The sequence below is a fragment of the Sinocyclocheilus anshuiensis genome, unplaced genomic scaffold (assembly GCF_001515605.1).
Source record: "Sinocyclocheilus anshuiensis isolate Anshui unplaced genomic scaffold, SAMN03320099.WGS_v1.1 scaffold1405, whole genome shotgun sequence".
NCBI classification, from domain to species: Eukaryota; Metazoa; Chordata; class Actinopteri; order Cypriniformes; family Cyprinidae; genus Sinocyclocheilus; species Sinocyclocheilus anshuiensis.
This window is the reverse complement of record NW_015549639.1, coordinates 13,817-28,715: the sequence shown is the minus strand read 5'-3', so window position 1 is coordinate 28,715 and position 14,899 is coordinate 13,817. Positions and strand designations below refer to the sequence as shown.

Sequence of the window (14,899 nt, the reverse complement as noted above, 5' to 3'; positions counted from 1 at the left end):
ATAGCGATATAGCTCATTTGACTCGGATCGTTTTACAAAATCTTTTATCTGGTTCTCTAAATCAGTCTCTCCGTCAAATCTACCTGTTGATCTTAGCTTCAGTTTGAATCAAATAAAACGATTCCACTCTATACGGAAAAAAGCAAACGTTCTTTCAAAGAAGTTATCTACACTTGCTTAAGGGGGGCGTTCGTGTTCTGTAAATGGATCGAAACTCACCTTAAATTCCACCGACAGCTGAGGCGTGTAATCGAGCGTCCAGAGCGCCCTCACTAGCGATGCCAGCTTCTCCGTCACCTCCCCTCTGACCTCCTCATTCCTCATCATCCCGTTGATCCTCCGCTCATTTAATTCACATTTATACTGCTCCAGACCCAAATACTCTGCCAGAAGTTCCGTGTTACTCAAGCACTGCACCACGGCGTTCATGAAACAGGTGTTTCCGTGATTCTTCAGACCCTGAACTCCCGGAGTTTTCTCGCCGTAGCACCAGGACAGTCTTTCTTTGACAGATCCATAAGAAGATGAAGGCGCAGCGGTCTTCCTCACCGAGGTCTCTCTGTAATTCCCAGAGTTGTGGGCGCTCAGAGTGTCTCCAAACCCACCATCATCATCCTCCGCCGCAGCGTCCGGCTGGTCTGCGTCCCCCAAGTGTGCCAAAGTGCCCAAAGTTTTGACAATCCTGCTTATAAAATTTCCAAGCGATTTTAACGATTTCCTTCTGAACAGCTTTTGGGACTTGTGCGTATTATTCTTGCGCTTGGCTGATTTGGCTTTGATTGTTTGTTTCCTGGTTTCCCTCGGCGTATCCATGTTTAGTCTGTTGTTTCACCCAAACCGATCAGTGGAAGTCAGTAGAGAAACAAGTGCACTATGTGTGAAGACACGGCGCTCCCGCCTGTGCGTCTCGAACATCTACATCACTAAACCATCACGACGACGAAAAACGAGACTGTAAAGGCGCCGGTGTCTGCACCGAGGCTGCTGATGACTAACGCGTCCACGACATTCCCTATCGCTGATCTCAGCTGCGCTAGTTTCGCTTTATCCATGACGCTCTTATACGCACCTGGAATTACACTAGTCTTAACTCCATGCCTCAGACACAACTCTTGTTCCCTACACCACACCTACAGTGTACTTGTGTGTGGATGACCATTACTGGCCGTTTTTCGCCCGCTCCCTCTTTTTCTGGCTTCTGCTTGGAGTATGTGCGTCTGAATGGTAGATACACGGCTTTCTACCCTCCCACTATGAATCTTATTAGCCTGGTTTACTTTGAACACGTATTGGGAGAAATGCATGTGGAAATGAATAATCCACAAACAAGTTTATTTACACCTGTAGCTATTTACCTGCTTCATCGCTGCTCACCAATATTTTCCCTCCAAACACAAACAGACATTGCATATTTTATGTATTTAATTATCGTTGTTTTCTAATTAATGTCCACATTCAGATAAAGCCTTCTTTAAAAGATTTTATATGGTACAAGCTATTGGAATATTCCTGTTAACACATAACAACATAATCTGAAAAAAACAAAAAAAACTTGCTCTTTCAAACGATTTTGCTGCAGTTTGGACAGTATTTTAATTAACTCAATAATTCTCCTTCACAATAGCACACAGTATATGTGTGATAATATGCAATATGTAGTTCATGTTACTTGTACAAATGAGTCTATCTAAACCGGAATATTTTAATAATCAGTTTATGAATAACTTACATTAATACCAGAATATTTCTTCTATATCTTTTCAGCAACTTTTTTTCCCTTCCTGTTGTCCTGAAAAAGCCTAATTTTAAAAATGTGATTTCTAGACCTTTAGAATTCGTAATTCTAAAACTCCATGGCATTTTTAAGAGTATACAGTTTTCTAGTTATGCCAAGCTCTAAAACATTTTATCAGGTAGAAATTGTAATAAAATATTATATTTTAATTTATTTATTTCCTGTAAATCGCAGGGTTGCTTGGGGAGCTAGTGTAAGCATAGATTATGATAAATATTCTGAGGTTCATAAACAATTATGCCACAATTGTGGTGTCTTTTTGCAAAGAATTAGGGGCCCCCTACTGTTGCCTTGTGTGCTTTCTTTTAAAAGTTTGTTCATGATTCATATTCAAGTGTCATATTTATGTATTTTCACAACTATAGACTCATTATGCACCTATTAAGCAAGGAAGAATGAGACCATTAAAACAATAAAGAGTAAACTCAGCACAAAATTTTACAGACTTCATTTAACCTGTATAATACCAACATTTATTTATTTACACTCTCTTCCATGTTTCTTGTCTTATCAGACACCCTGTGCAGGTTTATCCTCCAATAGGTATCTTTTTTTAGCACACACCTTACCTTCAAGACAGGTAAATACTGAGATCAATTTTGATTGGATAGCCCACTGACTTTGTTACTGTATGTCTTTAAACCAACAACAACAAGGTCATCGGATTGTCTGATCTTTGTCATCTGTGGTGCAGGGCAGGCCATACCAAATAAAATAAGCAGAGCATCCACTTTTCTGAAAATGTATGTGGCCGAATATCCTTACTGTTAGGTGTTAAGATATTCATTATTGAGTCTGTTCCTCTGAGGTGAGAGGAAATTTGGGACAGGCTCATCCAGATGCTGGGTTCACACACCGTGCTGTACTTCTCCAAGCCTCCCCCGGCAGCTCTCTGGAGCTTCTCAGGTGATATATTAGCTGACAGCGCAGTTCACAAAAAGTCCTCAGAAACTGGGGCTCTAGGCTGCTTTATTTCAATTAAATGACTGGAATTGGACTGTTTAATGGTACCTTTAAATCTCGCAAGAATTCATAACCTAATTTTCAATACAATTATTTGCAAGAAAAAGGAATGGAAGGGAACCATTTGTCTTTTCTGGGTTTTTCCTGAAGTTTGTAATATTATATTTTAAATATACTAAATAAATCCAAAGGACCATACACTGTACATGTATTTGCTCCTAGATATTTCACAGACATTGTAACATCAATTTTGTTGGTTCCTAAATCTTCAGTAAAGGACAAATGTAAGTTTTATAACAAAAATTAATTTATTTGTTAAAGACAGTCAGTGCAAATGTATATCTGAACTATCATCATATCTGAACTGCATTATATGCATTATTCACTGTTTAGGGTTCTATGAGGTTTGTGGGTATCTCCACCTCAGGATAGCTCCATCGGCACTGGTACTGACAATATATCTGCTGTTGTGACAGATCCTCACATTTGTGATGCTTCCACTGTGCCCGATGCCAACATGGGTCACTTCACCATCAGAATAGTGCCAGAGCTTCAGTAATTTGTCATCTCCACCTGAAAGAGAGATTAAGTGCAGAAAGCAACATGAATATGCACTAAAAACAGAAATGTTAGATTAGCACCTCATCAACTCAAACTGTGAAACTCATTTAAAAATAACTGCCGGGATCAGTTTGAATTCTGCAAGTGTTTATTTAGACCTGGTGAGCAGACATTTATCCAACTGCGAATTATACTTTTCGGTACCGTTAAAAATACTTCTGTTTATATTGTTTATTGTGCCACCTGTTGTTTCTGTTACATCCGCCATATGACAGAAGAATGACTCAGTGAAATAACTCTGTATGTGAAAAGATACCGAAGGTACCTACCAGTCACAAAATATTTTCCGTCCTCAGAAATGTGCATGCCATTTATAGCTCCAAACAAGGAGCCCTCGAGTTCTCTTATTGCTGAACCATCATAAACCTCCCAGTAGCCAATCTGTTCAAAGGTAAAGATTGCATTTCAAATGTCCTATTCTGGTCTAGATCTTAGTTTTAACGGTGGAAAAATAAATAAATACATAATCATGTTAATTAAATTTCTCAGCATGCACTCAGGTCATTACATCGAAGAACTGATGTAATCGCAACAGAAATATCAAGATGTAATTTGTTATAGTGCAACATAAGAAAAAACAAATGGCTCTAAGCCTTCAGTTGTTTTTGGTCTTGGGTTGTTGCATCTGAACCTGTATACAACAGATATTACATAAATCGAATTCCTGGTGAGTGGTGACCACTGATTGCATTTTAGCAGTAATGGAGATGTTCACTGATGTGACATGGCTTTCCCTTTTTTAGATAATTGGATTATTCATAAAAAAAAGAAAAAGAAACAAAGAAGTTATTTTCATTCATTAAAATATACTATCAGAATGTATCAAACCTCATACTTATGATACTGTTCTGAAAACAAATAATAAAAAAAGTAATTCTATCAAGTTTTAAAAGGTTTGAGCACTGTTTGAACTGCAGACAGAGCAGGTCTGGAACATCTCATTGAGATGGCTTTTTCCCAGCAGGCTTTGCGCCAGCACTGGGTATCTGGCGTGACCCCAGCATTGTGTCCTTTCAAGTACTGTACCTACTGTGCCGGATTTGGCTGCTTTTCCTGGACAACAATGGATTCACATTTGTGTTTATTTGGCTACAGTCTGGAGTATTATTAATTACTGCTATTAGATGGTACATGTAAACCAAACAGGTTTGTTCTTTGTCCAACTGCAGCAATTCTTTAATCAAAATGTTGCACCCTTTCCTTTAATACCATTGTTGATAATAAATTGTGCTACTTGCCAAAAATATAAGATCTTGAAATAAAACAGAAGAGCTCCATGCTCTAAAATCTTTACTCTTTTTTTTCCCCCTACAGATTCTAAGGGTCTCATTCTTTCCTCTGCTTCTGTGTGATGGACATATGTTTAATACACAGCAGCACACATGTATGCTAATAAACTGCGGTCTTTAAATGGGCACTGATGCTGTGCCCTAAGACTAGCAGATGGACTATTTGGCACGGAGTAGACTGAGCAGATCATATTACGTCCACAGGAAACTGGGAGAGCTTTCTGTCAGCTTGTTGTTGTGCACACAGTATCTATCTGTTTTTTTTTTCTTTCTGTCTACTCTCTCACCTATCTGTCACTCTTTCTTTCTGGCCACATTTTTCTCAAACACATGCCAGTACATCAGTCTAGATCAGTCTAGCCTTGTACCTTTCTGTCAGTGCCACTGGTGATGATCTGGAATTCCTCAGGGTGGTAACATACGGCACTGAACAGGGTGTTGGACAAGACCATTTGATTCCTCACAAACCTCCTGAATGGGAAATGAGAAGAACACAGACAGATATGGTGAAGGGTTACATCAAACAGAATGTTTTTCCACAAAGCAAATCTGCACTTTGAATGTTTGGTTCGTGTGAGGGTGGTTGATTTAACTTTTTAACACATGACAAGCTTGTGCACAGAGGAAGAACTTGTGGGCAAGAACTTTCGCTCAGTATGTCTACATTAATTATCTATGATTTGATGCTCTTCAAACTTACACCAGGTCCCAGATGATGCAAGCTCCATCAGAGCTGGCCGTCACACACTCCTTGTCGTTACTCTTGATCTTAATGCAGTTAACTGTAGCTTTGTGCTCCTTCATGATCTCAATGAGCCGATATGTGTTCTGGAATATCTCCCAGACTCTCACCTTCATTACAAAGAGATGTCAAAGCATACATTTATTCTGCATTCTACAAAAAAAAAACTCTACTTTTTACATGGCTCTGTAAAATTTGATTCTGACTGGCCAACTGTGCCATTCTGTGGACAAATATGGTTGTATAATGAAAGCTAAACTGTGTATTTGACTGTTATCCAAGGCAACTAATTTCTTATGTTCAGTACGCTACAGTTCAAATGTTTCTGAAAGACCTTTTTAAAAATATTTTTAAAAGACGTATTTTATGCTCACCAAAGCTGCATTTGATCACAAACAGTAAGATTTTTTTACAGTAAAAACAGTAATACTGTGACATATTATAACAATTTTCTATAATTTTTAATAGAATTTGAATATATTTTAAAAGGTCATTTATTCCCGTGATGGCAAAGCAGAATTTTCCATTACTCCAGTCTTCAGTGTCACATTATCCCTCAGAAATCATTCTAATATGCTGAAACATTTCGTATTATTTAAAAAATATTTCTTTGAATTGGAAACCTTTTGTATCATTATGAATGTCTTTACTGTAACTTTTTTAATAAATTTAAATCATTCTGGCTCAATAAAAGTATTGAAAAGTACTGTACATAAAAAACTACTGACCACCAACTTTTGAACAATAATGTATTTGTGCTAGTTTTTTTTATCACGCTGCATGCTTTTTTTCTCAACAAATAAATTAATTTAATCTCAAATCAATATTTCACAACCATATATTTATCATGACATATTTGGTAAGTGGGACAATGTACAGTAATGTACAGTGTTTATTCTAAATCAGGAGCACAGCTCTCAAAAGTGAGTTTTTGATGTGCATCTGATTTGCTGTACCTGTCCTTCTCCCCCTCCACTGACAATCCTCTTGCAGTCATTGGTCGCTGCTATGGCAGTCACTCCCATACTGTGGGCATTATGAATTATTAGCCTATATATATATATATATATATATATATATATATATACACAGTATAATCAATATAATAATACAATTAATAGATCATCTTGTATGAGACTGACCACTGAAGATGCTCCTGCCGTCCTGCATAAAGCCCAGAGCGTTGCATGTTATGTTGGGCACCGTGATACGCAGAAGCTCCTTGGAGGACTCAGCATGCCACACTCGTATATCATTCTGTGAACAGGTGGCAAAGAGCTCTGACGTCCCACTGTTGAGAGTAAAAGAGAGTTGAAGGGAGAGGATTTGCACAAATAGATGAAGGGTTTTACTAAGGACTCCGATATAAAGCTTATGTCTCCCTCAAGTGGCAGAAGGAAGGTGCTCACAAAGCACTGAAGTTGTATCACTCACAAAGGAAAGGCCACATCCTTTGCAGCACTGTTATGATTTGTAGCAATAAGCTCTGGTTTGAAGTCAGTGTAGCCTAAATTGTAGATCTGTGCTGCTTCTGTCCCGACGTAGAACTGCTGTCCGTCCCCACGCAGGGTCACTGATGTCACCCCTCCCTCCAACTGAACACTCCTGTTACAAATGATTAGTTAACCATTATTAGTCACTGAATGAGAGGAAGGAAGAGAGAAAGAATAAACAACAAAGGAGGAAAACAAAGAGCAAAAGATTAAAAAAAAAAACAGAAGAAAGAAGAGGAAATAAGGGTTGTTACACACTTAATGGTTTTGAAATTCCCTCCTGAGCACAAAGACAACATCCCATCTCCTGATCCAACTAAAATATCTCCAGTCTTCAAGACTTTAAGAGCGTTCACTCCCTGCAATAACAAGAAAAAGCGCTTGTGATGCGAAATGACATTTTACCCAAAAGGTCTGTTAAAAAAAAAAAAAATTTAACTTGTTGTTTAACTTGTTTTGTGTGTCTCTGTTAACTCATGTTCTTTGGACTGTGTAGCGCAATAAATAATAGCTGAAATGAATAAAACATAAATGAGGCAAAGAGAAATAATTAACTTTCGGTGCATCATTTTGAAAACAATTCACATATGTACAAGTGCATTTTCTCAAATCATGTAAATTATGCACGTGACATAAATGCAACTTCGAAAAAAGACATTCTTAGCTGCTCACTGTGTTAAATCAAAACTGAGGACTCACCTTGCTGAATTTTTGTTTAACAGGACCACAGCTGTTGAGCAATCTTGTTTTTAGGTTCACTTTCAGAATATCTCCACTAGTAGTTCCACAGTAGAAATAATTATCATCATTTGGGATCTGCAAGGCAGGGAAAACACTTACATATATTCATGTTCTATATACCAGTTTTAGACATACAAAACACTCTGAAATCCATCTAAAATATGAGCAGGTAAAAATGAGTGAACCAGAACCGGAAGAATCAGTGATTCTTACTCACTTCCAGGCATTTGACAATTCTCTTGAGCTGTCCAGTCTGACATTCTGTGGGCCTGATCTTTCTGTTGGGCAAATCAAGCTCCCACACACGCAGAGTTCCACTTGAAAAAAACACCATGAAAACGTACTAAATTAACATTTGCAGAAAGTCATAAGCACTTTATTTCAAACACACTACATCTATTTGTAGTATATATTTATCTACTTATTTCTGACTCTAAAATACATGTATTATATTATATAAATATTACATAAATTTCACTATTGTGCAAAAGGCATTTTAGAGTCTTCACCGAAAATATAAGACAGGTATTTACAGGACAGTACATATTTTTGTTTTGGTGTGATTGTAGAACTCTGAATATCTGAATTTTTTCAAACACTGATTTTACCATTACTTGTTATAATCCAGTGAGATTGTTGTATGCACAAAAAGCCCTCCAACAGATGGTATGGTCTACTGTACATGTTTCAGCTTTGCCATCACAGTTTTTCATTTGTTTTTATTGTATTTACTGTATTGTAATGCAACCTTGGGGAGCATAAGAGACTTCATATTTATTATTTAATGTGAGATTAAGTGTGAATCATTTTACTATGAAAGGTTTGTTTTAGATCAAAATGGACTACCATAAAATTGGACTTACTTCCCAGCAGAGACAAAGATTTCATCGCTCAGGTTGGTGTACTCGATCGTGAGGCAGTGACCAGCACTCTGTGCTGAAGCAGGACTGCCACATATAGCCTCCTTACTCTCAATGTTCCACACTACGATACTAAAACCACGAAGCAAACATGCTAGGGAAATAATTTCTATTGCACAGTTAGATTTCAAAATATAGAGAAAATATAATATAATATGAATGCTAAGAGACTAGAGGTAAGAAACATCAAAATATGGGAAATATCAGAAATGTCAACTCAAGATCACTGCAGTAGGACTTTACCTGCCATCCTCCTGTCCACCCAAAGATACCAGATACTTATCATTTGGGGAGAAGCTGAGATCTTCAACCCTAGTTTTATGTAGCACAAGACGGGCATAAATCTCCTTTTTCTCATAGTCCCAGATAATAACATCAGCCTGCAGTGAGAAATGGTCATCTCATTCCAAGAAAGTAGGGGAGCACTGTATTCCAGTAAAATAAAGCTATTAAGCTACGTGTCAGTAGCGTTTTCCACTTTTATTGCACCAGCTCACCTTAAAGCCCATGAACGTGACCTGTCCAGATGCAATATAGTGTCCACTTTTGGACACAGAAATGCAAGAGATGTTGTTCGTGTGGCCATGGAGGAAAGTTTGTTTTCCACTTCTCAGGCTCTTAATAATAACAGTGCAGCCAAGAGGATAAATGAGATGTTCTTTGTCTGGGTGCACTCTGAGTCCAGAAAACACATGACCTGTATAAACAATGTAGATGCTTTGGTACCGTTGAATTACATCCATATAAGCAAATACCGCGAGTAACGTTACTGCATACATTTTAAAGATCAAACAATAAAATGCGATAAGCTTCACAGTTTACCTTACCATTAAAACCAATAACAGCTTCTAATGCGAGTTGAGGGACTTCTTGCGCGTCTTCTGCCATTTTGATACAACTTTCAGCTAAGAGCAGAAATGCGCAGAAAAGGCTGCTGGCTTCTGGAGCCAAACCATAGACTGTATATGTATCCAAGCAACAGAAGCACGCTGTGTTTGGACTCGTTGCTTGGTAGCGTTGGAGAGTTCATTTAACTGAATCGATTCATTTGAACTGTTTAACGATTTGATTTGGTTCAGTCGGATCAGATGAGTTGTTTAAATAAACTGTTATATAAAAGTCTTCCCGGGAGTTCTTGCACAGCTTTTAAATATTTTTGTTGTTATACAGGCCTTATCCGTATCTACTGCACTGTTTTTGAGGGAACAGCTTTGTTGTGTTGTACTGTTCGAAACCTAGTGCACGCAAGTTTTCATGACAGATTTAAAGATAAATTTGAAAATTCTGTTAGTGTCAAATGATTATCACAGGGATGGACGAATGGAGGGGAATCTCTTACGAACATGTATGGTTTTTACTACACATAAAACAAAAAAACCATGGTAGTTAATCCACAGATTAATATGGTTTTGCTACACTAACCATAGTTTAACCATGGTATTTGCAGTAAAACTGTGGTTATAAAAAATGGTAATAAAAAAAAAAAATACCTGGTTAATTTTCGTAAGGGATACATCTCTGGGAAAAGAAACGCTACTCAACTGGATGGAAGGTCTGCTGTCTGTAATAACAACCAGTTTAGGCACTGAAATCAGTTGAAATCAACAATGACAGACCGTGATGATTAATAGATCATTATTTGTTTGTTTTTTTCCGTCAGTAATAAAAGCTAATTTTTTTACGTAATACTTAATTTGTATATGTTCACAAAGATCTTAAATGAAAACATGTAAAATTAGTCCTTTTACAACTTTTTATGTTCTAAAGCTTTTATATTTAAATGAAAAGTTTCATATTAATAAACCATAATTGCTTGTGTAATGTGTTAAGGACATAATATACAAAAATATGTCTTAAATAGCCTATATAAAATACATAAATAGCACCTTTAACTGCTTTCATTTGGAGCAAGATATGGCAAGGGTGAACAACTCTGGCCCCCGAGGACCACTGCTCTGCAGAGTTTAGCTCCAAGCTTGATCAAACACACCTGCCTGTAATTTCAGTAAACCTGAAAACTATGATTAGATTTTTCAAGTGTATTTGATTTTGGTTGGAGTAAAAATCTTCAGAACTGTGGACCTTGAGGGCCAGTTAACCACCCCTGCCGAAAAACCAGTGTTTGCTCAGACTTACTTGGGTAGCCATTGTAACTGACTTCATGCAACAAGCCTCAGTATTTTACTCACCTTTTATTTAAATATTTGCTTTCCATGTCCACTTTATTTACCACCGCCATGATCTGCAGCACTGTACGCTGATACCGTTCAATTCCTGGCCGTAGCTGAAAAGTTGATTTGATTAAATTATTAATTTATTTGTTATTTACCTCAAATCATATGCTGGTGCATACAATGCAGCATGCAGTTTAAAGCTCAACAAATCAATTGAATCAGATGGCAAATGTAGACTTACAGTGAAAACAAAACACTCTCCTGTGCCGAAGAACTTAAATCCCTTTTCATCTGGTGTAAAAGTTCTCTATTTTAATGTTATTTATTAATATTCAATCAACTGCTGTTTGAATACTGCCTTTACAAACTTTATTTATTCCAGAAATACAGTGAACAACTGGAGTACAAACAAAATTAAAATAATCTAACAAGTCATAAATATACATACAAAATGTAAAAATAAAAATAATAAAAAAAGAACAAATAATAATAATGATATATGTGGACAGTGAACACATTTCCTCCACAGTCTTCACTGTGAAAGCAGTGGTGGAACAAACAAAGAGAGCTGGATTCCCCACACCTCTAGAGACTGGATCTTGAAGCATCCCCCTGCAGAGAGGTGGACTCTCAAACATATCACAGTGTTCAGAACAGCCAGCTGACAGGTCAGCCTGCAGGTGCAGCGCGTGGCCACCATCGCCACCTGCAGAATAGAGAGCACACATAAAGAGCCATATGTAAAGGAGTGTATGCACAACATTTAGTCTAAATTAAGGAAGAGGCTGTTTTTCCCAGTAATGTTGACACATAGGCAGCATTCCAGCATGTTTGCAGGTGAAATGTGCATTCAGGGCATGCAGATATTAGTCTGAGAGGCAGCACGGGTGCCATGTTTTTATAAAAGAGAGCTGGATTCCCCACACCTCTAGAGACTGGATCTTGAAGCATCCCCCTGCAGAGAGGTGGACTCTCAAACATATCACAGTGTTCAGAACAGCCAGCTGACAGGTCAGCCTGCAGGTGCAGCGCGTGGCCACCATCGCCACCTGCAGAATAGAGAGCACACATAAAGAGCCATATGTAAAGGAGTGTATGCACAACATTTAGTCTAAATTAAGGAAGAGGCTGTTTTTCCCAGTAATGTTGACACATAGGCAGCATTCCAGCATGTTTGCAGGTGAAATGTGCATTGGGCATGCAAATATTAGTCTGAGAGGCAGCACGGGTGCCATGTTTTTATAATAACAATAGGGGATACCTGAGCCTGAATTACATGCTGAAAACTTTCATGTCTTTTGAGATGATAAACAAAACCAGCTCACCAATAAAAAGTGTCTCATCATCTCCTGCCATGAATTTGATGTTTGAAAATGTGCAGAATGATGCAGACTCGTATCTTTGATTCTGAGAGACTCCAGTGGGTCGGTCCACATGAGTGCTAATCAGAGAACTAGACATCCCAGAGATCTGCAGGACTGTACGCTGATACCGTTCCATTCCTGGCCGTAGCTGAAAAGTTGATTTGATGAAATTATGAATTGATTTGTTATTTACCTCATCATATATCATACAATGCAGCATGCAGTTTAAAGCTCAACAAATCAGTTGAATCAGATGGCAAATGTAGATTTACTCACAGTGAAAACAAAACACTCTCCTGTGCCAAAGAACTTAAATCCCTTTTCATCACAATTCTTCTGAGCCCAATCAGACGACAAGAAAGCCCCACAAATCTGTGTTGCCATGAGGCCAAGCATAAGCAAATCAAAATGTAACAAAAATACTGCAATTTCAGTATTTTCTCTAAGATTTTGTATACAAAAAATAATGCATACATACCTCCTCATCTGCAGTTTTCAACAGTAAAACAGTAGGATTGTGCCCCTTTTATATATATATATATATATATAAATTATATTTCTGAATATGAAGCACAATATTTTAAACATGTATTGCTCAAAAGTTTGGGATCAGTAAGATGTTTTTTTAAATACTTAAAAAAAAAATAATACTTTTATTCAGCAAGGGTGCATGTCAAAAGTGACAGTAAAGACGTTTCCATTGTTACAAAAATCTGTTTCTAATAAATGCTTTTATTTTTTACTTTATTTTGTTTCAAAGAATTTTGAAAAAAAGTGTATCATGGTTTACACAAAAATATTAACAGCACATCTGTTTTCAACTGTGATAATAATCAGAAATGTTTCTTGAGCACCAAATCAGCATATTCGAATGATTTCTGAAGGATCATGTGACACTGAAGACTGGAGTAATAACTGCTGAAAATGATTTATAAGTAATTACTATTATCTATACTGTATGTATGTTTAATATATTTTAACCATTTAACCAAAACAACAATTTTAGTTAATTAACTCACATTTTTAAATTATGAGGTTACTGTATATTGATAGTATCATTCTTGTAAGTGTGCATCTGTAGAATTATAATAACTTACGAGGACAGACTTCTGCCATGAACATTTGTAGCGAATAGCTGCACAGGACTGAATAAAGCAAATCGCTCTGGAATCCAAGCCCAGACCACCCTCATCTGTTTCAGTCACTACAGAGGAGCTGAAGACCCGAAAATCCATAGCTTGGTATGAGCTTAGGGGGGAAAAAGATATTTGTTGCAGTTTTATTGTCAAGATCAAAAATACAGTTTTATATATAACAGGAATTCAGAACATTTTTGTAAATAACTAATTATTAATTACAGAGAACACAAAACATGACTTCACAAACTCCTCATCTCTTATTGTGGATGTCCTTATGAATTAGTGCATCCTTGTTGGCATTGAAGAGATAAGTCAGCTCTTTGCGTGTGGGCAACTTCTAAAAGCCCTCCGAAGTAGAGTGTCAATAGTACTGTGCCGTCCCACATTCTGCACAAAATTCTTCATGTCCTGTCTGAAGTCATCGACGTGGGCCACTTATGAAGACACGGAGACCTTGTAAAGACTGAGTAGAGCAAGAGCTACATGGTATAAAGCTTTGTAGCCCTCCATTAGATAGACATCCAGCACTCTGATAGCGTATGTGAAAGGTAGATCAGCGAAGATCCACATGATCCAGTCAGAGTAGAACTCAAACAGGTTCTGGTGAGAGCTGGCTATCAGCTTCCAGATTCCCCTGCAGTACTTATTGGCAAGGTCACCAAAGGTCATGCATGAGGCATGTGAAATGAGGAACGTCTGGTCAATGTAACGCTTTTTAGGGTCTGTGTAAGACACCAGGGAACAAATACTGTGGAAACACTGGGCTGTCACAATATTTGAATTTCTAACTTCGATATGATACTTTGAAAAGTATAGATATTCGGTACAACAGGGAAGAACTGCAGAATATACTGTCATACAGATATATTTAATATTATAAAAAAATTTGTCCATCAGTGGTGGCAATCAGTAGGCTAATTTCTAATGAAAAGACCAATTTATATGACAGATTTTAATGTAGGCTTTTATTCATATGTAAACATTGTGAGATAGCTAGTTATAATGGTAATTAAACAAAGTTTTGCTCACTCAGTGTATTTTTGATTTTACAGTTGGGTAATTTTGTTGCAGTAGCACGAGATAGCTTGATTTAAAACTTTGAATTGAATAAAAAAATGACAAGGAGGCTAAACAGTTAATAATAAAATAAGAACAAATAAAGAAATTACTAATGATAGCACAAATAAAAAATAACGATAGGCCAACAAATTAAATAAATAACTTTTTTTCAGGTATAGGTCTAACACACAGTAGGGCTATTAAGAGATTTTTAATTTTTTTATTACCAATTATCCAAATAATGTTTAATCCTAGAAAGCTATTTTATACTAAATACAACTTATAAAAGTAATAATAAAAGTAATTATTAATGTCACAATTATTTATATTTCCAATAATAATAATAATAACAACAACAATAATAATAACAACTAATATTATTATTACTGAAATTTAAATGTATTTTAACAATTTCAAAAAATCTTATATTAGGTAATTAAACCATATTTTCAAATTATGAGGTTATATTCATAGTATAACTGAGGTGAGTATGCCTGTGTAGAAATGACATAAGGAGAGACTTCTGTCACGAATGTACAGAATCGCTGCACAGGACTGAAGAGAGCAAATCGCTCTTGAATTTAGATTACCCACTTAAA

General features: G+C 36.9%; 2 protein-coding genes across 2 annotated transcripts in view; both read right to left on the bottom strand.

Moving 5' to 3' along the window:
* Positions 1-1,381, bottom strand: part of LOC107659855 (ubiquitin carboxyl-terminal hydrolase 43-like) — a 117,056-nt gene extending 115,675 nt beyond the window's left edge. Inside the window, 1 exon segment of the mRNA XM_016448939.1 lies at positions 220-1,381. Within this exon segment, the coding sequence (XP_016304425.1) occupies positions 220-813 (594 nt within the window). The 5' untranslated portion in view covers positions 814-1,381.
* Positions 1,382-3,155: 1,774 nt separating this feature from the next.
* Positions 3,156-9,452, bottom strand: LOC107659863 (cilia- and flagella-associated protein 52-like). Its single transcript, XM_016448957.1, is given in 14 exon segments — positions 3,156-3,331; positions 3,649-3,760; positions 5,037-5,139; positions 5,369-5,520; positions 6,367-6,460; positions 6,501-6,701; positions 6,845-7,015; positions 7,162-7,262; positions 7,603-7,719; positions 7,862-7,961; positions 8,508-8,636; positions 8,808-8,944; positions 9,062-9,261; positions 9,392-9,452. Coding segments are annotated over 14 exon segments (1,854 nt in total).
* Positions 9,453-14,899: the final 5,447 nt, after the last annotated feature.